Source organism: Podarcis raffonei, chromosome 12 (assembly GCF_027172205.1).
Source record: "Podarcis raffonei isolate rPodRaf1 chromosome 12, rPodRaf1.pri, whole genome shotgun sequence".
Taxonomy (NCBI): Eukaryota; Metazoa; Chordata; class Lepidosauria; order Squamata; family Lacertidae; genus Podarcis; species Podarcis raffonei.
In genome coordinates, this window is record NC_070613.1 from 37914088 (window position 1) to 37938860 (window position 24773).

At 44.9% G+C, this 24773-nt stretch overlaps 1 protein-coding gene across 4 annotated transcripts in view; it reads left to right on the forward strand.

The window, feature by feature from the left end:
* The window catches only part of WIPF3 (WAS/WASL interacting protein family member 3), a 36327-nt gene that overhangs the window by 2715 nt on the left and 8839 nt on the right, over window positions 1–24773 (forward strand). For 3 of the 4 annotated variants that reach the window (XM_053359560.1, XM_053359561.1, XM_053359559.1), the window contains exons 2-3: window positions 13438–13780; window positions 24597–24729. In XM_053359560.1, the coding sequence (XP_053215535.1) occupies window positions 13493–13780; window positions 24597–24729 (421 nt within the window). In that variant the 5' untranslated portion in view covers window positions 13438–13492. Of the gene's footprint in view, window positions 1–13437; window positions 13781–20105; window positions 20232–24596; window positions 24730–24773 lie in introns of those variants that run through there. The other variant, XM_053359562.1, reaches the window with a different exon arrangement.

Below are 24773 nucleotides of genomic sequence, written 5' to 3' on the forward strand. Positions count from 1 at the left end.
GGACATGAGAACACTGCTCCCCCCCCCAGGCAAGGGGTGTGTGTGGCTTTTCTGCAGCAGAGACACCCTCCCACTATGCCAGGGGTAGGCAACATAAGGCCCATGGGCCACAAGCAGCCCACAGGGGCCGTTTAACTGGCCCATGAGCCGCCCCTGAACCAAGCTTGGCAAGTCCCCGCGTGCGGAACTAAACTGGTGCAGCGCGGTGCCGGAAATCGCGTCTGTGCATGCTCAGATGCCAAAAATTGTGTCTGTGCAGACGCCAGAAATCACGGCTGCGCGCACTCATGTGCATGTGCGATCCGGCCCACAGAGGGATCTCCACTGGAGTGAACTGGCCCAGGTGAGGCAAACCTTGCCAACCGCTGCACTATGCCCAAAGAGTTGGAAAACTATGGTTGGCAGTTCTCCTACCAAATGGTAGCATATAGTCCCCAAATGGGGTGTTTCAGGGGTAGGGCACCAGTGGTTTGGGGTCCATTGTATCCAGAGCTCCATGGGTCCTTCAGGGGGTCCAGTCATTGAACCCTCAGCTACACCAGCCAGGAACTGGTGAAGTTGAAGACAGGACATCAACCACCCACTTTCCACCTCAACTGACACAAGGTGGCTGGGCTTAGGATGTGGCAGCGGTTCCGTTGCACCACTCCCCACCCTTAGGATTGCTCTGCCCATCTGAATTCATTTGCATACGGTTTTAAAAAGTAGTTTTTTTGGGAGGAAATATGCAGGCTTTGTTTTTAGATGGTAGATGTTGCAGCAGGTGCCATCTATTTGGTTGAACTACATGTTACCTTAAATGTGTTGCTTGCTCTCTGTTGTTGTCATGGCTGGTTAATACTGAGCACATAGTTCTGCCCCTCCCCATTTTATCCTCGCAACAACAACCCTCTGAGGTAGCTTAGGTTGTGGGACAGCGACTGGCCCCTAGTCACCCTGTGGGTTTCATGGCTGATTTGAACTCTGGTCTCCCAGGTCCTAGTCCAGCACTCTAATCGGACCACACTGTGCTGCAGATTCGTTTTTCTCTTGCAAACTGGGGAGAGAACAGGCTGCTCCTGAACTTGAGTTGAGGGGAAGATCTCCGTATCCTGATCTGTACCTTGATATATTGTGAGGCTTGCCATGAAACTATACATGTCCAGATGCACCCTAAGAAAATCCCTCGTCATACTTAGCAGTATCTGCTTTATCTTCTCTCCTAAGCTCACTACACTTTTAAGTGATTGCTGATCCATGGCCATTTGATGTACCTTTGGGGACAATCAATTTGCTGATGAAGAATTATCATTGAAACAGTTCATTGTCCTGGAAGAACTGTTCTGTCTGCTGCTGTGCTTGGAGCACCCTATTGCTACGTTTGGAGCACCCATCACCTCACGTTTGTAGGAAATGGACTTTGGAAAGGCATTCTGCCTCCATTTCAGTGATCTTTAACAGTGACTTACCACGCCTACCATTCCTGTTCATGGAACATTAATTTGATGCTTATTAGTTTGTGACTCCATGCACATATTATATGTCTTCTGTTTATGAATTTTGAAATCGTATAGTGTTATAAGGGACGTGGGTGGCGCTGTGGGTTAAACCACAGAGCCTAGGACTTGCCGATCAGAAGGTCGGTGGTTCGAATCCCCGCAAAGGGGTGAGCTCCCGTTGCTCGGTCCCAGCTCCTGCCAACCTAGCAGTTCGAAAGCACATCAAAGTGCAAGTAGATAAATAGGTACCACTCCAGCGGGAAGGTAAACGGCGTTTCCGTGCACTGCTTTGGTTCGCCAGAAGCGGCTTAGTCATGCTGGCCACATGACTCGGAAGCTGGATGCTGGCTCCCTTGGCCAATAAAGCGAGATGAGTGCTGCAACCCCAGAGTCAGCCACGACTGGACCTAATGGTCAGGGGTCCCTTTACCTTTACCTTTATAGTGTTATAAAAATATTGTCAGTATATTATTAGCCAACATGTTGCTCGTTGTTCAGAGTGTTCTGTTTGCAACACAGGGGATTTTCTTTGTTGTATTATCTTCCTTCCTGGCAGTTATAATCAATACTTTTCTGGCTGAAATAGTAAAAAGGAATGTTACAGACAAGGGTTCTAATGCTTTCCTATGCTTCTACGGGTGCATCAACTTAAGTATCTTCATTGCTGGCTTGCAATTAAAAAAAATGAACTGAGTTCAGAAGCTAAACAACTTTACTGTCATATGTGATGGGTTCTTAGGAGAAAAGATGGCTATGCCCTCTCACCCCTTGATAGCGCAATCTGCTAAAGAGGGATACACAGACAACATTCCTCCTAGTGGACAGCTTTGATGGATTGATGCCGACTCTATAGCGCAACGATCTGCAACCATTAGAATCAGTGGTGCTTGTAGTTTAGCTAATCTGAAGGTTCAGCGCACAGGTACTGAGATACCAAAAGACCAAAAAATAAATAAATCTTTATGTATGCTACAACTGTAACTAGAAATGGTTTTTGCCCAGAAATGGAAAGAAGTTGTAGTACCAACCAAGGAAGAGTGGCTAATTAAATTAATGGATTATGCCAAAATGGCAAGGTTAACGGGTGTAATAATAAGAAATAATTAAAGATTGGGGGTAATTTGTGGAATATTTGAAAAGCTCCTATATGCAAATAAGCAGCCCTGTTTAGGGAAGCTTTTAATGTTTGATGGATTACTGTATTTTAGTATTTTGTTGGAAGCTGCCCAGAGTGGCTGGGGAAACCCAGCCAGATGGGCGGGGTATAAATAAATTATTATTATTAAGCTCATTAGCAGGGTTAACGTAAAACAAGCAGTTAAACATATTACTAAGAGAAACTAAAGAATAACTTAAAGATGGAGTAATGTGGAAAATGCAGTATGAAAATTAAAATTAAAAAGGAACCACAAAAGGGGGGGGAGTAAAATATGTCTATTAGAAATGTATGTGATTTGTGTTTTTATAATTTGTGTGTCTGTAAATGTTTGAAAAACTGAAAAATAAAATATTAGGAAGGTTCAGCTCAATAGCCTTTAGAAAGAGATAAGCAGCAAAAGTATATGAGCATCTGTTGTTGTTTGTTGTTTTGAGCAACTGGAAAAAACTGCATGGGGCTGATTGGTCTTGGGTTTGCACAAAGGACTGTGGGGTCTGTCCCCACAGTCAGCTGGTCAGTGTGGGGCCCCAGATAACTTTGCTTGTGGATTCTTCCCCTCTTTTCAGGTATTCCAGTTGCACTGCCCAATGTCTTCTAACCATTTGGAAACCTATAGGTGGCCTTGACTGTCCTGGGCAAGTAGAGATCTTTCCCAGCCTGCTTCTGTATTAGAATTGTTTTCAGAGGGTTTTCCCCCCATGTGTGTGTTTGTAGTCCTGGACTCCTTTGGGAGGAAGGATGGAATATGATATACTATAGCTCCCAATGGATGAGAACAAAGGTCCGTCTAGCCCAGCCATACCCAACCTGGTGCCCTCATATTTTGGACAACGGCTCCCACTAGCCCCAACCAGCATGTTCATTATTGCATGATGGGAAAGTTGTGGTCTAAAACATCTGGGGGGGGCACCGGGTTGGAGAAGACTAGTCTGCCCTCAACTTCCTGTTTCCTACAGTGCCCATTAAGTGTTGGGCCCACCTAAAAAGCCTTCTGCTGCATTGATTTTGCTTGCCCTCACCTTACCAGTGGCCAGCAAAACTGAGCCTAGGAAGCTGCCTTACTAAGATCATTGGTTAGTCTAGTTCAGTACTGCCTACACAGACTGGCAACAGCTTTCCAGGGTTTCAGCCTAGGAAGTGGTATCTGACATCCATTTGACACAGGATTACGTATTTTAAGATGGCTTTCCACACTCTGGTGCCCTCCACGTGTTTTGAACCACCAGCCCCATCAACCCCAGATAGATCATTTGTGATGGCTCCTTGCCCTAGCTCACATTACAAAGCAGTTATTTAGCAGACCTGGTTTTTTATTATTTTGCCTCTTCCTCTTTTTTTTTGCAGAAATCCCATCTTTTAGCTATAAAATCACAGGCTGGGAGAGGAATTCCTGCGTTGCAGGGGGTTGGACTAGATGACTCTTGGGCCCCTTTGAACTCTACGATTCTATGAATCAAAAACCCAGTTAATCCAAACCAAACTTATTGCAATACAGATGAGCGGGGTTTAAATAAATAAATAAATAAATAAATAAATAAATAAATAAATAAATAATTTTATTTATATCCTGCCCTCCCCAGCCGAAGCCGGGCTCAGGGCGGCTAACAACAATAAAACAGTACAAAAGTACAGCACAAACAACACTCTAAAATCATTCATTATAAAATTAATTAATTATAAAATTAATTAATTAACATTATACAATTTATTTTATAATAAATTTTATTATTATAGAGACTCTTGGGTCTCTCTCTCCCTCTCTCTTCCCTCATTCAATCTTGCTTTTCAACAATGGGTAAAATCTATGTTTCTGTTTAAAAATAACATCACTGAAAATTTAAAACCAAAAAAACATTAAATGTATTACTATGTTTGATTTAACTCAGTTTCAAGAAGTGGAAGGGACGCAGGTGGCGCTGTGGGTAAAACCTCAGTGCCTAGGACTTGCCGATCGCATGGTCGGCGGTTCAAATCCCCATGGCGGGCTGCGCTCCCGTTGCTCGGTCCCAGCGCCTGCCAACCTAGCAGTTCGAAAGCACCCCCGGGTGCAAGTAGATAAATAGGGACCGCTTACCAGCGGGAAGGTAAACGGCGTTCCGTGTGCTGCGCTGGCTCGCCAGATGCAGCTTTGTCACGCTGGCCACGTGACCCGGAAGTGTCTGCGGACAGCGCTGGCCCCCGGCCTCTTGAGTGAGATGAGCGCACAACCCTAGAGTCTGGCAAGACTGGCCCGTATGGGCAGGGGTACCTTTACCTTTTTACAAGAAGTGGAATTTCACCCTCAGTGAACATACCTTTATTGTGTGCATTCTTTTTTTCTAATCTGTCATCATGTTGATTCAGGCAATGAATTTAAGACCATAGTCCTATGCATATTTGCAAGGGAGGAAATATTGTTTGCCTGTTTATCTTAATCCTTTGTAGGAAATGATTGATGATGGTCAAGGCTTTACTGTAATCTAGGGACTCTGCCAAGGATCAGCTTTAATGTATGCCTTTGTGCTAAATTTGCTCAGGGAGACTGTTTGGCACCAGAGTGCAGTCGCTGTATCTCCTGGGTTGGTATGAAAGTGCATGGGCAAAAATGTTTCTGCTGGAGGTAGCATGTCGAGTCACATGAATTGGGCGCCTTCAACAGGAGATTGGTGCAAATCTTGAGGGCCCATCTGCACTTGCCTGCAAAGCCCAGAGTTTCTGTATTCGGTTTGTCACCTTGAGGTCCATACCTGAGCTCCTTGTGCTCTGGTATATGGTTTTCAGAATGTGGTGTTTCTTGTTCTGCTCCCGGGTTTTCCATTATTCATTCTTTCCAGCAATGCCCAACCCCAATCCTCATGGTTTAACTATCTACAGTGGAAAAAAATGAGAAAGGCATAAGCGTGCAGTGGTTTTAAAACCAACTACAGTGGTTACATACGCTTCAGGTTACAGACTCTGCTAACCCAGAAATAGTACCTCAGGTTAAGAACTTTGCTTCAGGATGAGAACAGAAATCATGCTCTGGTGGCGCGGCGGCAGCAGCAGGAGGCCCCATTAGCTAAAGTGGTGCTTCAGGTTGAGAACAGTTTCAGGTTAAGAACGGACCTCCGGAACGAATTAAGTACTTAACCCGAGGTACCACTGTACAGGCATACCTCGGGTTACAGATGCTTCGGGTTGCACGATTTCGGGTTGCGCCCCACGCTGAACCCGGAACTAGCGGAACGGGTTACTTCTGGGTTCTGGCGCTTGCGCATGCACAGAAGCGCTGAATCTCAAACCACACGTGCACAGATGCGGTGCTGCGGGTTACGGACGCTGCAGGTTGCGAACATGCCTTCAGCACGGATCACGTTTGCAGCCCGAGCATCCACTATACAGTGGTACCTCGGGTTACAGACACTTCAGGGTTACAGACTCCGCTAACCCAGAAATAGTACCTCGGGTTAAGAACTTTGCTTCAGGATGAGAACAGAACTTGCGCGGCAGCAGCGCGCCAGTAGCAGGAGGCCCCATTAGCTAAAGTGGTACCTCAGGTTAAGAACAGTTTCAGGTTAATAACGGACCTCCAGAATGAATTAAGTTCTTAACCCCAGGTACCATTGTACGTAGGGGAAAATCTGGATTTATAGGGGAGAAAGTGAAAGCAGCTGCTTTCAGTGAATGTAGCATAGACTGGGAGGAATTAAAAGCTGCACGATCCAAGTTAAATAAAAGTGTGGATGGGCTTTGATGAGTCTACTTACGTAATGACCAGCATAACAGACTAGTTTAACGTCCAAAATAAATGCAAACACTTAAATTTCCTCACTTCCTCCCACCTAACACAAGATGTCGGGCATCACTACACAAAACACAACTCACTATTCTGGGTTGGGTAATTTGCTTTTCTTTATATCTGCATAAATTTCTATGCTGCTAAATCAAGAAGGAGAAAATCTTCTCAAAGCAATATACATAATAAATAAAAAGTCAAAGGTAAAAATATAAAAACATAAAACTGGGTCACTTTTCTGTGATGGTAGTGATATGGTGATAGTTAGACAAACACAGTATTTGAGCACAGCATGTCTGAGATGCTCACCTGGAGATAAAGACCTACCTTTAGAGACATGATAAAAGACCACAATGATTAGATGTTTGGAAACAAAACACCACTGAAATGATCCCAAATTGGATGTTCCTTGCTAGTGTTTCCCCAGGGGTCAGTTTAAAAGCTGCTACTGCTGAGCCTTTTTGATACTAAATGTCAAAAGTCAGGTTTCACTTTCACCCAAACACTCACCTGTGCATAGCTTCAGCTACATAGCTGGCCTCCAACTCTGCCAGCATCTCAGAGAAAGCTATCTTGGATAGGCATGAGGATAAATGTGCCTATGCTTAAAGAAATACAGTGGTACCTCGGGTTAAGTACTTAATTCATTCCGGAGGTCCGTTCTTAATCTGAAACTGTTCTTAACCTGAAGCACCACTTTAGCTAATGGGGCCTCCCGCTGCCGCCGCGCCACCGGAGCATGATTAGTGTTCTCATCCTGAAGCAAAGTCCTTAACCCAAGGTAATATTTCTGGGTTAGCGGAGTCTGTAACCTGAAGCGTATGTAAGCTGAAGCGTATGTAACTCGAGGTACCACTGTAACTCTGATGAAGAAGAGAAGGAGGAAATGAAAATCATGCCAGCTGCCATCTTAGAAGAGAAATCATTTCCTGTATGAGAGGAGAGGGGGAATACCTCTTCTAAGAATCGCCACCTGAAGTTTTGTAAACATTTACCTTTAAAATGATTGTTTATTTGCCTGATAAGCAAGAGCTGTTTTTTTTAGGTTATGAAAAAACACTCTTGCTGCTTAATGTATTCTAGAGTTACCGTATTTCAAAAGGTGAAAATCTGGACACCAAAGTTGTTGATGTCTTCTTTCTTGCCAAAGTTGTTGAGCTTTGTTTTAGTTTTTTAAAAAATAAGTTTTTGAGCTGTTTTTAATCAAATTCACCAAAATCTACACTGCTATACGTCCAGATTTTCCTGGACGTTTAGCAATTTCTGCCCAGACACAGTTTCCAATGGCCGAATCCCGGCTATGTCCGGAATATTCCAGATGTATGGCAACCCTATGCATTCAAAACCTGGCTTTAGTTTACTCATATTTTATTCCGTCCGTCCAACACAGCCTCCTTTGTAGCACACCTGCACCAATAACTTCAGCTGTTATTTAGAGCCAGCTGGCAGCAGCAAGTGGTAGACCCGGTAAATCTTTTAATCTTCCTCTCAAGATATGAAAGATGACTTGAACAGATGTACAATGCTGGTTTTCTTTTTCTTTTTTTTTCTTTTCCTCCTCCTTTTTCCTGTCATTATACAATCCTGGTTTTCTATATAACTTTGATCCCACCTGGAATACAATGTCCAGTTCTGGGCACTACCATTTAAGAAGGATATTGATAAGCTGGAGATAAGGGTATTGATAAGCTGCAGAGCAGGGTGGCCAAGATGATCAAGGATCTGGAAACCAAGATAATAATAATTTATTATTTATATCCCGCCCATCTAGTTGGGTTTCCCCAGCCATTCTGGGCGGCTCCCAACAGAATATTAAAAACACGATAAAACCAAGGCTTATGAAGAACGGTTGAGGGATCGAGGGGAGTTTAGCCTAAAAAAGAGGAGAGTGAGGCCTCAGCTACATTAGTAAAAATAAGTTTTGGCTGTGTTATTAACATGCAACTCCAGATGGCATACAGAAGATATTAGGCATCGCCAATGGAAGGAGTGGGAAGCAGGTCACAGGAGAGGCCTGCTTGAGTTCTTGGAGAGCTGCTGTCCGTCTGAGTAGGCCACGGACAGCATGGTGCCCTCCAGATGTTTTTGAACTGCAGCTCCCATCATTCCTGACAATTGGCAATGCTGGCCGAGACTGATGGGAGTTGTAGTCCAACAGCACCCCGAAGGCAGCGCATAGGGTACCCCTGGAGCAGGAAATACCGTATTTTTCGCTCCACGAGGCACACTTTTTTCCTCCTAAAAAGTAAGGGGAAATGTGTGTGCATCTTATGGAGCGAATGGCGCTGCGCAGAGAGGGAGAGCTGTGCAGCGCCCCTTCAGCAAAGTGGGAGGAGGAACGGAGCCCCTTCTGTTCCTCCTCCCGCTTTGCTGAACGGCGCTGTGCAGCTCTCCCTCTCTGCACAGTGCCTGTCCTGCGAAGCCGGAGGAGGAACAGAAAGGACTCCTTCTGTTCCTTCTCCAGCTTCACTGAAGGGGTGCTGCGCAGTTCTCCCTCTCAGAGGAGTCTAGGCAATAGCAGATCTAGCTGCTATCAAGATGAACTTGTCTTATATTTGGGATCACGCCTCTGTGACCTTCAGCATGCCCACTTCAAGCTTTAGGTAGATGATATGTACAGATGGAAGAAACTAACAAAGATTTTTTCTTTAAAAAAAGTCAAACAACAACTGCCTGGGTGAATTGTATTGCATTTTAATTTACAGTATTGACTTGGAAAAACAACAGTGCCTCTTGCTTTCTTTTTCCTAAGGCTACAATGCTTAAAATACCTGCTTTTAAAATAACATTCTTGAGTTCCATATCCTGATATTGTTCAGGGGGGGTTGGTGCACTTGTAACAGGTATGTTGCGCTGAAGATCCTAGCAAATGGATATTGGCCAATAAGCTCGTTTGTGCAAAACTCGAAATGAAAATGCCATGTCCTGTGGGGGATTGCTTGCTCAGTTACAAGGAAAGCTTTGCAAAAATGTACCTCATTAGAAAGGTGGATCTAGTGCACCGATGTGAGATTGCCGCGATGAAATAGGGCAGAAGTGGAAACCGTGGAAACGGTGAGATGGGGGAACGTTGTGAGCGAGGTCTTGAGGGTGTGCATAGCGGGATCAGATTGTACAAGACTAAATATCACTAGGGAACCTACAGCTGCTGCTGGTTCCTGTGACTCACAGAGCCAAGGACAAAGGGTGAACATGCGCTCGCGATGTCTTGAGGGAGGAAAACAAGCTGTGGCTACGGGTGGAATCACTCGTGACATTTCCATGCATGAAGGGGAATTTGATGGAAGCAGATAAGCTAACAGTGCTGCTGTTATTACAAACACTCTTGAGAACATTATTCAGACAAAGATGCAGGTTTGTGGTGCTGTAGGCCATTAGGAAATGGTTGAACTGTAGATTCATACTATGTTCCAGAGACTCCTGGGGTTTCTCAGGAAGATCACCTGTGATTCTTTGGCCAAGAGGTCAATAATTTATTTTTACTACAGTGGTACCTTTGGTTGCGAACGGAATCCATTCTGGAGCCCCGTTCGCAACCTGAGCAGAACGCAACCAGTGTCTGTGGGTCGCGATTCGCTGCTTATGTGCATGCGCATTATGTCATTTTGAGCGTCTGCGCATGCACGAGCGGCGAAACCCGCAAGAAACCTGTTCCGTTCCTTCCGGGTCGCCGCGGGACGCAACCTGAAAATACTGAACCTGAGGCGTCTTTAACCCGAGGTATGACTGTATTTGTTAAATGTGTGTATTACCCTTCATCCGAAGATCACAGGGGCAGTTCACAACGAAAAAATGCAAAATGAGAACACAAAACGCATAATAAAACAAAAAACTTCCCTCCCACAAACACGTTTAATCCGCCCAAGGCAACATTTTCGCCTGGAGCCTAAAGATGGTGCCAGGTGAGCCTTCCTGGGGAGAGCATTCCACAGACAGGGAGCCACCACAGAAAAGGCCTGTTCTCATCTTGCCGCCTTCCATGCCTCTCCTCTTGGGGCGCACAAAGAAGGACCTCAGATGATGGTTCCAGGTCAGTTCGCATGGGGAGAGTTGGTCCTTGTGGAATAAGTAGAAACCTCTATAAATGTGGAATAAGTAGGAATCTCTATGGAGGTGAAGAGCTAGAAATTTAAATTGGTTTTTAGATAATTTCTCATATCACCATGGTACCAGTCTTAAGCTGAAGCTTTTATTTTTCACGACAAAAAACCTTATTGGAGTCTGTTCTTCCAAGTTACTTAATTGGATTTAATAATTGCATTCTGTGCTGTGGGAGGGCGTGGGAATTCTGGAGAGCAACCAAGCAAAGCATAGACTGCATACATGGCATTGTTATTCATGTTTCCTCTTTGAGCTGCTCTCCATGAATGCAGCGTTAGAAACATTATTATTCTGACTAATGCAAGGTCAGCCCCAAACAGGTTGCTGCCTGAGACAAAAATGTCAGAAGCTGACTGTACTGCCAGATGAATCTTACGGCAACATTGGTGAGGGGAAGGTGTCCTCTGCTGCAGCCAAGACTAGCTTAGGTGACTAAGGTGACTCAGGCAGTGCTCTTGTCCAACAGAGAGGAACAGCTGAGGAGGGAAAGCTGAGAGGCTTTTGCTATTGGCTCAGCCACACACACCAGCATCTGCCTCCTGGGGCATTCATTCTGCCTAATAAGGTGGTCACGTTAAGTGTAATGGGTTTAATTCACACAGAAATGGAAAATGTATATGCATTAATAATGGTTTAAAATGGGGAAATTCTATTGCTAACATTGGTTTCCCCCCAAACAATAAGTTTCTAAGGATTCCCCGTTGGTTGTTTCTCTACTCTGTGCTGAGAGTGAAGGTAAAGGTAAAGGGACCCCTGACCATTTGATCCAGTCGTGACCGACTCTGGGGTTGCGGCGCTCATCTGCCTTTATTGGCTGAGGGAGCCGGCGTACAGCTTCCGGGTCATGTGGCCAGCATGACTAAGCTGCTTCTGGCGAACCAGAGCAGCGCACGGAAACGCCGTTTACCTTCCCGCTGGAGTGGTACCTATTTATCTACTTGCACTTTGACGTGCTTTCGAACTGTTAGGTTGGCAGGAGCAGGGACCGAGCAACGGGAGCTCACCCTGTTGCAGGGATTTGAACTGCTGACCTTCTGATCGGCAAGTATTGGGTTGCAAATTTGCCATCTTGAAAGGTGGCGGCTGTTAGTCTTTCTCCGAACACAGCAGAGAACAAAAGCATGTGATAATAGCTCTCCAAAAAGAGCTGCTTAGCCTTAGGCAGGCTGGGATGAGGGGCAGGGAGAGACGCCATTTTGATTTTGGGATTACTTCATATTTTCTAAGACGCTGAGCCTGTGCTGGACAGCACACAAAACATTATATGGGTATTTTTTAAAAGTACATTTGATGTTTTAATGAAGAAAGTTCTGCCCTAAAAGTTTGAATAGTATTTTTCTGGGCCTGGGCAATGATTTATTCCAAAAGGAGTCAGTTCTTATGCTTCCAGTCGCTTTAAACTGTGCAATATTAATATCTGCAACAGGCCAGCCCTGCTTGTATGCCAGACAAAAAGTGCCTGGTTGGGATTCCCATAGTCCACACAGTGCCTGCTCCCAGTTTGAGCTGACAACTGGGGAAAGAGCCTTTGTTCAAAGCAGGGAGGGGATGTTGCTGCAGCACAGCTCCCATCATCCTTGACCATTGGCTGTGCTGATGGAAGTTAGACTCCAACCACCATAGGTTCCTCGCCTCAGACATAAAGGAAAATTCCATCTGGGAGGAAAGTGGTTGTTAGCAGAGCACTGCGTAAACGCTATACTTATTTCTCAGCTTTCCTTTCAAGGGCACACTCTGCTGTAAGGAATAATAGCAAGATGGATCGACAAGTGCGGCTTTAACATTCATGGACGAGGTTCCATTTGCAAAGCTGGCGTTTAAGGCGAAGGTCGTCGCTGAATGAGTGCAATCATTGCAAACTGCGGTGTGCTCAGAAACTTGAGGCATATTGTTCCAGGGGAAGAGTGTTTGAGTCAGGCAGTGGGCAGAATAAAATAAAAGTACAAGTGCTAGAAAGGTTGACGCGGGCTGAGAGTTATTCACTATTGTAGAGAAGCTGGAACGTCATCGCCTGCCATGAGTAAGAAATTATGGAGCGTGAGAATGGTGAAGGTAGAAGAACGGAAGACGGGAAGTCTCAGTCGGCTTGATAGGGCCCCTGGGCAACCTAGTGAGGAATAAGAGTCTGAGGCAAGAGGGAATAAATAGTGCCTAATTCTCATTGAAGTGAATTATGTGTGTGTGGACTGTATCAGGTCAGATTGTCACATGAGGCATCATATCTGAATGCGCTTTCTTTCTTTAAAAAAGTTTAAAAGTCTTCACATAGAAAATTAGATGTCAATGGAAATTTAGTTGTGTCCCAACACGGGCATGTTACACGCTCAAGCTAATACAGTAGAACCTTGGTTCCCAAACTTAATCCGTTCTGGAAGTCTGTTTGACTCCCAAAACCAAGGCGTGGCTTCTGATTGGCTGCAGGAGCTTCCTGCAGCCAATCGGATGCCACAAGACCCACGCCAGATGTTCGGCTCCCAAAGAATGTTCGAAAACTGGAACAATCACTTCCAATTTTCGATCGGGAGCCAGAATGTTTGGCTCCCAAGGCGTTTGGAAGCTGAGGTTCCACTGTAATAATAATATTACCTTCATCTTGATCGGCAACTTAGACTCAGGGGAGCCAATTTGGGCCCCAGGTTATGGGTGCCCAGTGTGGTACTGGAAGTCAGGTTCCGAGGTCTTAGAAGACCTCAGAAAGCATCTCTGATGCCTCAGAGATGCTGTCCGATGCCCTGCGAGACCTCGGACGTTGCGTGGGGGCCCTGCGGTGTGGGTGCCCCTGCTTAGACGTCTGTTATTCATGTGTGTGGGAAAGGAGTGAAGGACCTATGGATTCCACCCAGAACTAAGGTTTTATTAAAAGTCTTTGGCTTTATGAATGACCAAACTGGAGGCTTCGTTGGTGGATGTAGGATGTAAATTCAGTTTTCTTTTTCTTTCCCTAGATCATTTTGTCTGTGATCTTTGAGAGCGGACTGACTGAAAATAGAAACTTGACAGATGCCTGTTCCACTGCCACCACCTGCTCCTCCTCTTCCACCATCTCTTTCTGGAGGAGCCCCACCACCAGCACCACCTCCTCCTCTTCCGCCATCTTTCTCTGCAGCTCCACCTCCTCCTCCTCCTCCTCCTCCTCTACCTTCTTGTTCTGGAGGTCCACCACCTGCCCCGCCTCCACCTCCCCTTCCATCACCTTCTTCTGGATGTCCACCACCACCACCACCACCTCCTGCCTCTTTTTCATCATCTTCCGGAGGTCCACCATCACTGCCATCTTCATGCCCTTTGGTAAGGCTCATCTTTCAATTTTTTCCCTTGATTGTGATTGCAACATTGCGGTCTCACAATTAAAATTCTGTTTTGGACTTAGAAACTTAGCTACAAAGTCCTCGGTTTTAAATGTCTAATCAGTAGGTGTTATTCAAATACAGGTGGTTGTTTTTTTAATGAGAAAAATTAACTAGTCTTGAATGCCTAGACATTCTTCTGTTTATTGCAGATTTCTCCATCCACTTGGTTGTCACCATTCCCAATGTTACAATGAGTCTGTTGACATAATCCGTAGCTCGGTCAGTAGAGCATGAGACTCTTAATCTCAAAGTCATGGGTTTGAACCCCGCGTTGGGTGAAAGATTCCTGCATTGCAGGGGGTTGGACTAGATGACCCTCAACTCTACAAGTCTGTGCTTCTGTGAAAACATGGTTGCGAAGGCAGAGAAACACAGGAAGATTCTTTACATTGTGACAGGCCACTAGTCCATCTAGCTTCAGTATTGTTTATATAAACCGACTGGCAGCTGCAATTATTATTTATTAAATTTCTATACAGTGGTACCTCAGGTTACATATGCTTTAGGTTAGAGACTCCGCTAACCCAGAAATAGTGCTTCAGGTTAAGAACTTTGCTTCAGGATGAGAACAGAAATCGTGCTCTGGCGGCGCGGCAGCAGTGGGAGGCCCCATTAGCTAAAGTGGTGCTTCAGGTTAAGAACAGTTTCAGGTTAAGAACAGACCTCCGGAACGAATTAAGTACTTAACCTGAGGTACCACTGTACCACCTTTCATCCAAGGATCATAGGGCAGTTTCTGGTTGGGTGTCTCCCAGCCCGACCTGGAGTTCCGAGACATCTTCTGCTTGCGAGGCACATGGTCCTTCCATGGCCATATTGTGCTTCCTAATATCCTAACTTCAGAGGCTGTAGCGCTGCCATATGTCTGCAACCAGACATTGCCGGAATTTCTGAAAATCAGTGAAAACGTTCGGGGCAACATATGTCGGAAGTGTTTCTTTTTCCCTTTAAAAAGTGCTAATTTCCCTCCCTTAAAATAGCTCAAAAACTCCTCAAAAACTTTTGTGTCCAGATTTTCATTTTTTGAAATATGGCAACCTCTAGGAGGTTTTTATTTCTTCATTTGCACAGAGAATTTATAGGCCTTGGTGTCTGTATCACGCACCTGCTAAGATTACCCAGCTGTTACTGCAGCTGCTAGGTTTTCTGAGGAAACTGGAATGAAGCTTAAGGAATGTAAATGGAATGAGTCCTCACGTATGCACTTCCTGTCCTGCAGTTGTAGCAACTGTCCAAGATGTTTGCATATTGTCCATTCTGTTTTCTGCATCGTTTGATCACCTCCACCTATTGGGAACAGTATTCCCCCCCCCCCAGTATTGTGGATGCTATTTGTTAAAAAAAGGTTTACCTGAATACAGTATTCTTTTTTGACAAAGCCATTTCTGCCACTTCCGGTTAGAGACTCACGTTAGGCCTTTTAATAATACAAATGATACAAATACAGCAAATTGTGAATACGCACACATACTCACACTTCCTAGAGAGTAATTGGATACAGCAGGACTTCTTTATAAACAAACATTTATAGGATGAGACTACTGATTGAGGGATTAATGGACTAAGACTCATATGATAAACCATCTAACACTTTTTGAATTGAATGACATAATCATAAAACTGAGTCCCATTTTCTTTAACTGGGGATTAGGAGATCGGTGCCTTCCTGCGATTAGTAGAATTTGAATTTGAATAGAAGCCCACTTGAATAATTTGCACATAGGACTCGGTTCACAGAATATAGCTTTTCAAAGCAGAACATTCTGGGGTTTTTTTAAACAGCCAAATTTATTCTGCCTCTCTACTAAGCAATTAATGTTTTTCTTAGGATACTTCACTAGATTGTATTAAATCCGACATATATTAAATCGCCTTAGTGAATTCAATAGGACTGTTCTTGCTTAATTGTTGTCACCTTTAAATAAAAACACCTCTCTGAGCTTAACTAGGGTTGTGGGAATTTAACATGGAGTCTGGCATCTGATGTAGGAGTGAGAATAAAAGAGAAAATTGTATTGGGTATCACGAAGGATATTACATAAAATGCTTTGTGGATTTTTAAAAAACCTTTAACACTTTATTTTTCACTGGGATGGGGTAACATTGGATTTCAATACACTAAGCTGTCTGGAAAATTACTGCAAGCTCCTGCATTTGAAGCAGGTGTTCTGTTATTCTGTCTGATACTATTGCAATGAGAAACATTTTTCTTGAAGGCATCCTTGCAGGCAGATGGTGGCAATGATGTAAATAAGGGGGGGAGATACTTATTTATGAACTTCCTGTGACTGCACATGCTGGCTGAGGTCTTTGGGAGCTGGAGTCTATCAACATCTGGAAGCTACAGGGTCCCCCCCTGTGGGGTTCTGGGGGTGAAATCTGCCAGAGGCAGGTGTGGTCTGAAACAAGGGATCCTTTGCACAGCCACCTGTACCCACAAAATCCTCCTTAGAACCTGGAATCCTGATGGTGCATAGTTCTCGGTCACACAGAAGTGTCCATCCATCGCTAGGGTTGGGTGATATATTGGTACCTTATCCAAAAACCAGTCCATATTATGAAATCAGTTTCATCATTTTTGACCTGGCAATACATCATGAATCATGTTGCATGTGTGTGTGCTACGCAAAAAAATCACAATGTGGGACAATCTATGAAGCCAGCCAATACCTCTACATAGCTCCGTCCTTATTTCAGACTTTGTATTATATTAGTATATTGCAATATTTAGCTGGTGATATCCTCCTTCTTCTTTGGTGATCACTTGTAGCCGAGTAAGATTGTCTTCCATGAACACGGTCTTAGCGATTTATCCGTAAGTGACTGTGGAGGCCAAATCTGGACCCACACGTCCTTCCACAGTGGGGACATGGGTTTCCAGGCGGGAGCTGATCACGGTCAAGGTTTGCCAAGTGTTACTTCCTCTTAGCACGTTTTTCCCTTTCATCCTGAGTTTGAGCGTCTTCAAAGCCCAGGACACCTTTGGTAAAGGCTGTTCTCCAACTGGAGCGCTCGCAGGCCAGTGTTTCCCAGTTGTCAGTGTTTATACTACATTTTTAAAGATTTGCCTCGAGAGAGTCTTTGAACCTCTTTTGCTGACCACCAACATTATGCTTACTATTTTAAAGTTCGGAATAGAGTAGTTGCTTTGGAAGACCATAATCAGACATCCGCACAACATGACCAGTTCAACGAAGTTGATGTTAAAAGCTGGTGATATATTATGAAGTTGAAAACCAGATATTGTCCAACCCTACTGTTCGCTTTTACATAGTTCCATCCTTATTTCAGACACTGTGATATATTGTGATACATTGTGATGTTCAGCTGGTATCGGTATATTGCAATGTTGAAAACCAGATATCGCCCAGCCTTAGCAGTCGCACTCTTCGCTTGAAAACCAGGAGGGGTTTGGTGCCTTCCCATACCCATTGATGAATACAAGAGCATGAACACTCAAATGGAGTTAGAAGGTGTTGGGTTCTGATCCACTGGCTGGCAGGAGGGCTTGTAGGGATGGTTGGATGCAGGGATACCAAAGGAGGGTGCCAACAACAGGAGAATGGCCCTTTCTAGTGCTTTATTCAAGAAGGCGTAGACTTGCGGCAAAGCATTCCACCAGTTCTCCTAGCCTTTGCAGAAGCAGGATGGACACTACAGCAAGGAGACAGCTTGTCTGCACCCAAGCAGATGTATAAGATGTTCTCTATGCACAAAGCAGCTTATGTCATTTTGTCTAGGACTTCCCATCACTTCACCTGCCCGGAAGAGGACATAGGTGGCCAATACCCAGTTCTTACAGATAGCTCCCTTTTCTGGGCTCAGAGCCCAGCACCCCAAGCCCCACAGATAAGGTTAACATCAAACCAAGCCAATTAGCGTGTTATCAATGCAAATGAATGCAAACATACGCAAAGCATTTTCCCAGCAATCCAACAGTGGCCTTACTCACCCTCTGCCCAAAAATTTATGCAAGTTTTTCATAGCTTCCCACTTGAACCTTCTATTTTTTTAAACACACACACACACATTTTTGGGAGCAAAGATACTGTGTGGTAAAAAATAGAATAACCCTCTCTGCTGAACAGTCAGCCTATTAAATATATGACTCATTCCATCTCGTTTTAAAAAGGAAAGGAAAGAGGGAGGTGCAACACTCCTTATCTAACCTGACATTTCTTATACGTGAAAGAGTAGAAATTCTCCTAGTGTGACAAGGAAAACGTAGAGCCAAGTGAACATGTTCTAATTTAATAAGCCTGGGTCACAGAAATTAATGTTATCCTGATCTACCGGAGCAATTTGAGGGATTCAGTAAAAAACACTGTCTTCCAGTTTCTGTCATCTTCAGAGCCTTGGCAAAAGGCCCAAATGTTTTTCTTTCTAATGGTGTGCTCTTTGCTTTTCTAATAATAACATAAAAGGCCGAACAAGACTGACACCTTTCTTGCTGTCTCTCTGCTTACAAATTCTGCAGCCTTGGAAGAAAATAAATTTTCCATTCATTGCCAGAGTTCCAAAGGGCTAATCTAATTTTTTTTAAAGCAAAAAGGGGATGTATCCAATATTGGCCATACTCAGAGTAGACATACTGAAATTAATGGACATAGATTGGTCATGTTCATCAATTTCAATGGGATTATTCTGAGTATGATTGGGTACAACCCAATGTATTGTGGCATTGCACCCCAATCTCCAAGTGGTGTGAGATTCCAGGAGCTTTTCCAGGGTTTTCTTTGGACTGAGGTACAGAGACGACTGTGGTGTCTTTCATGGTATATGGTTTATTTCCACATATATACAACCTGAGCCTACAATGGAGGGGTTTTCAGCATTCAGACCCCAAGAGGGTCTTGCTTCTCCCGTAGCCACAGCCTTAGATTCCAGCAGAAATCATGCATGGCTCTGACCCCACCCCTTCCCAGCCTGCTGTCTCGCTTCCAGCTTCTAGCACACATAACTCCAACTCTCCACTCTGACCTTTGTTTTTCTAACTAGCAGTCAGTGGAGAGGGGCCCACCCATTTTCTATCCGGCACATAGCAATTTCCTTTGTTACCTTAATCACCCATGACCACACCAGGAAGCTAGCAGACTAGTGTCCTATCTTCCAGGGACAGTCCTGGATTTATAGAAGCCATTCTGATTTGATCCTGGAATGTCCCACTTTCCCTCTGTTTCCATTGGTGAAGCAATGGAGGGTACGGTTATACAACCTCCGAGCCAAGGAGATAAGTAACTATACAGCCTTTAGAAGACATCCAAAGGCAGCCCTGTATTGGGAAGGTGGTTTTTAAAAATGTTTAACATTTTACTATGTTTTTATATATGTTGGAAGCTGTCCTGAGTGGCTGGGGCAACTCAGTCAGATGGAGGGATCTTCCTCCTCCTCCTCCTCCTCCTCCTCCTCCTCCTCCTCTTCTTCTTCTTCTTCTTGAATAGGACAGCCTTATTTTCATTGGAGAAATGTTGGAGGGTATGAGCTAGCCTAGCTTTTCCAGGAATTTGAGTCCTTCTTTAGATTTTAACGCTTGCTGGATTAGGTCTTAGAAGGGTCTTGGCAAACAGCCTATTCCACCCTAAACACAGGACAATATAGAGTCGTACCTTGGTTTTCGAACAGCTTAGTTCTCGAACGTTTTGGGTCAAAACCCAGAAGTGAGTGTTCTGGTTTGTGAACTATTTTTGGAAGCCGAACATCCAACGAGGCTTCCACGGCTTCCTATTGGCTGCAGGAACTTCCTGCAGCCAATCAGAAGCTGTACTTTGGTTTTGGAAGTCGAATGGACTTCCAGAATGGATTCCATTTGACTTGCAAGGTACGACTGTATTGCTTTGCTATTCCTACAAAAGGTAAATACTGTGTTGGGCAAATTGAAATCCTTATTAGGGCAATACCACTATTAGGCCAACCAAAATGTTGCAAGCTTTTGCCGTTCCTGTGCATTCCTAGCCATTTCCACAATGGTCAAGGGTTTATTGGCATCTGAAGTATCAGGGAAGGAAGAATGAATGCCCCAAAGTGACCAATTTCTCCCCTAATCCACCAAAATACACAATGCATTCTTGAATATAAGTATTGTGTATGTTCAGAGTTTACTACTCTGTCCAGTCCTCCCCCCAAAATTATCTACTTATTTTGGAAAGGGAGGGGGGAAGCTAGTATTTATCATGCGGAGATGACACAAACTGTAGATATATGAACCCAGGAACAAAACCACAGCTGTTAGTTCTAAATTTAAACCTACGAGGTCCTGCTATCTCACCCAAGCAGCAGAGCTACGGCAAAACCATTTGTGGGAGTTGCTGAGATAAATTATTTGTAACAGCACTGGAAAACAAGAAGCAAGGAGTTACTTTGTTCCAGTGATGTTTCTTCAGTTTTTCACAGTATGTATTGCTTATTCTTCCAGAGGATATAGGAGAAATTGGTTGTAAATTCCACTGTTGCGTGTGCTGTAGCATTTGCTAACTATATGACTCATTCAGGTTTTTGGTAGCGATGGTAAATAACATTGTCTCTCTGTGAAATTTCTAAAGGCACTTGAGGATTGAGTTATGGAAGCTAATTTATAAAGCAATATATTCATCCATGCATTTATTTATTTTTTGCAACAAATGTAGCCTTAAAGAATACAAGCTATTAAAGGGATTTTACATCATCCCCCCAGGAATGTTTCTAACAGGACAGTACCCAAGTGTGCCATCTAGAGGAGCTTATGCACTTTTAGAGGAAAAGGAAAATGAGGAACCTGCTGTTTAAAATGCTAATATATAGACTGTCAGTTCTTAGCTTATCATTAGGAGGTAGGTTTGTTCTACTTGTGTTATATTGGGTATTTCTTTCAGACAAATAATAGCCTGTCCTTTGAGCGTTTCGGGTGTTTACTTAGTGGCATCAAACACATTCTAATGTGAGTGATTGCTTGTGCACTGCTGCTGCTGCTGCTGCAATTGTTTATTCTCTGTACAGTGGTACCTTGGTTCTCAAACGCCTTGGTACTCAAACAACTTGGAACCCAAACACTGCAAACACGGAAGTAAGTGTTCCGGTTTGCAAACTATTTTCGGAAGCTGAACGTGCTCCGTTTTGAGTGTTACACTTCCGATTTTTGTTTTGTTTTTGTGACTGTGTGGAACCCAGTTCAGTTACTGACTGATTGTGTGACTACAGTATATTGTTTATTGCTTTCATTTTATGGATCAATGGTCTCATTAGATAGTAAAATTCATGTTAAATTGCTGTTTTAGGGGTTTTTTAAAGTCTGGATTAATCCATTTTGCATTACTTTCTATGGGAAAGTACGCCTTGGTTTTGGAACAGACTTCCAGAATGGATTAAGTTTGAGAACCAAGGTACCACTGTATTTTAAAAGTTCTCTCTTGTCTTTATTCTGTTTGTCATCACCACACACCACACCACACACCCATACCACACTTCAACAAAGATATTACGGAGCTGAAAAAAATATTCAGAAAAGGGCAACCTGGAGGACCAGTGGATGCTATGAGGTCAGGTGACAACATCCAGAGCTTTAGGAGAGTAAAGCAGGGATATGATGATAAAGGTGTATAAAATTATTTTTGGTGTGAGGAAGGGTCCCCCTGGGGAACAAATCTCATCATCGTCTGGTTGGCCACTGCTGCAGCTTAGTCTTTTCTGGATGTCACACCTGGATGCCCTACCCTCAAATAAATAATAATTAACAATAATAATAATAAATAATTTATACCCCACCCATCTGGCTGGGTTTCCTCAGCCACTCTGGGCAGCTCCCAACAGAATAAAAAAGCAATAACATATTATACATTCAGATAAGGACCTGCTAGATCAAACCAAAGATTCAGCACTGTTTCTACAGTGGCAGCAACAACAACAACAAAAACCCTGTTGAAATCTCACAGGAAAGACACAAGCACAGCAGCACAATTTTTTTATTATTTTTTTTAAAGGAAATGCTGTTTACAGATCTGTGTCCTTTGTCAGCTCCTTTCACTCTGGAAAAGCGTTTCACTTTTGTGTCCTAGCGGAGTATTCCCATGGAGATAATGTGTTCTTCCTTACGTTCGCCCCTTTTATCGACTGTGAATGAATGTCCAGGTCAGTCTAGCTCTGCCAGAGACGGGAGTAGGCATTTCTAGATAAGCTTATTTGACAATGTCAGGAATGCTATAATAAAGACTGGCTGTGGGAAGAATAAAAGTGTATTAAGCTTAGCCGTCAAATGGATCTTGGGGGTTATTTCAGGTAGTGGAGCTGCCTTTTCTGCAGAACGAGATCACTCATGACAGCTGTGGTTGGAGGCAAACCTCCCTGTCACATGACTAAAGTTGTGTACAGATTTCCATTTATTCTGACTTCTGTGCCTTCCTGCCACTGGCTCTTGAATCTATTTACATAGTGTCCCTCAACGATGCAACTGTCGTTTCTAAAGAAATGTTGCTGTTGGGTGTCTGTCCGGCACCCTCAGACCATCTTCAGTATGCCAGGAAAACTTAAGCTGCACTCACTTTGCGGTTAAGCCGAGGTGCGTACATTGGAGACAGCCACTGCACATGTGCCGATGACAGCATGTGCACAGATGACAGCTTCATGAATAGGAGCTGGAGGATGCTTGCCAGGGCAGGGAAACCAAATAGGAAATGCGCATTGGGGGGGGGGGGAGAGACATCCCAGCCTCCTCTCCAGTGGGGACAACAGCACACAGATGCAACTTGAAAAGCGGCAGGAGGGGAAACCAACTTGCTACACTTTAAGCCGCTAATGCAGGGGTCCCCAAACTAAGGCCCGCGGGCCGGATAAGGCCTGAGGGACTCGTTTATCCAGCCCGCAGCGACCCCTGCCGCCCGCTCTTTCCAGTGCTGCACTGCGCGGCTGCCTACTTCTGGGTTGGAGGAGCACTGGAAATAGCTTGTGTGCATGTGCGTTATTTGCGCATGGGCAAGTGTTATTTCTGGTGCACATCCGGGTCGGACGAGGCCCGTGCACATGCGCACAAGATTTCCCAGTGCTCCTCCAACCTGGAATTGCGCCGGGAATAGCGTGTGTGCATGCATATGGGCACGCGCTCCCCCGCCCTCCGCGTGATCGGCGCTGGAGACACCGGCCCGAGGTGCGGTAAGTTTGCTGAACCCTGCGCTAATGTGTAAATAGCCCAAGAGTTGCATTTGGTATGTTGACTCACTTCCTCCAGACTTGCCTTTGTCCCAGCTCACTTATGGTCAATGGAATAAACCGCACAAGCTGATCGAAAGTGGTCCTATATTGTGTGACTTCATCAAGAGAATTTCCCATGACCGTTAGAGGAAGGATGAGTAGAAAAAGCAAGAAAAAAGCATTCAACTTGCATAAGATATGTTTGGCAGTCCCTACACTTCAGCAGGTGGCGCTGTGGGTAAAAGCCTCAGCGCCTAGGGCTTGCCGATCGAAAGGTCGGCGGTTCGAATCCCCGCAGCAGGGTGCGCTCCCGTTGCTCAGTCCCAGCACCTGCCAACCTAGCAGTTCGAAAGCACCCCCGGGTGCAAGTAGATAAATAGGGACCGCTTACTGGCGGGAAGGTAAACGGCGTTTCCGTGTGCTGCGCTGGCTCGCCAGATGCAGCTTTGTCACGCTGGCCACGTGACCCGGAAGTGTCTCCGGACAGCGCTGGCCCCTGGCCTCTTAAGTGAGATGGGCGCACAACCCTAGAATCTGTCAAGACTGGCCCGTACGGGCAGGGGTACCTTTACCTTCACCTTTTACACTTCAGCAGTCCTAAGCCACACCTGGCTTTTGCCCTGGTCGTAAGCAGGTGAAGTGAAAGTAAAACCCATTGTTTTCAGTTTCACCAGCTTACAGTTGCACCGACCTGGTTTCCGCAGTCTTTGCAACAGTGAGAAACGGATTGACATGTTCAGCGAGTGTCAGTAAGCTGTAAATACAGCATCTAGTGGTGGGATTGTACCAGTATCACAGTGGGATTGTGATTATTGTCCGGGGCGGGGGGATGTCTGAAGAAACAGAGCCAAAAAATAATGCATAATAGAATTGTAGCGTTGGAAGGGATCCTGAAAGTCATCTAGTCCAACCCCTGCGATGCAAATATATTGCAAAAAGCCGTTTCCTAAAGCAGGCATTGCAAGACACGTTTGTTGCGTTTCACAGAGGTAGCCAACATGGTGCTCTCCGAAGATTGCTGGACTCGGATTGGCCCTGATCAGTGGCCATGATTGGCTGGAGCTGTTGGGGGAAGGAGGCTAATAACATCTAGAGGGCACCATGTTGTGTACTGAATAGCTAGCATAAACATAGCAGGTGGCGATCGATGACCAGGTGGTTTTGCTCACCTCCACTGTGTGGCGACTGGTGCTTATTGGGACTAGAGGGGCAGAAGGCAGGGAGACCAGCAGGAGGCAGAGCCAGAACCAGTGACAGGCAGAACCAATGACAGGTGGAGGCTGGCTAAGGACCAGTTGAGGCTGGTCCTTTAGGGTGAAGGAGGGGAACACTGCCCCACCAATTTCAGCCTGCTCCCAGCCAGCCTTCACCAAACTGCCTCTTTTCTTACAAGAAGTCAGGGGGCGGAGCGGATCCGCCTGTCATAGGTTCTAGCTCCACCTACTGTTGTGTTGTTCCTCCCTCCCATCTATCCTATCAATGGGCATCAGTCACCTCTGGGCCCCATTTGCCCTAATAGACCAACCTGCCCTGTCTCTCTCTCTTTGTTCTTCAGCCTCTATGGAACCATGAGCCTCACTGTCTGCTCTCCTTGACAGGCAAACTCCGAGCCGCCCAAGCAGAGGAGGGAGGACTCGAAAAGCCGCAGTGCTTTGCTACACGAGATCCAGAGAGGGACTCGGCTGAGGAAAGTATCGCAGACCAATGACCGAAGTGCCCCGCAGATTGAAAGTGAGTCTTCGGCTTCCGGAACTTCTCCAAAGCAATGGTCACAG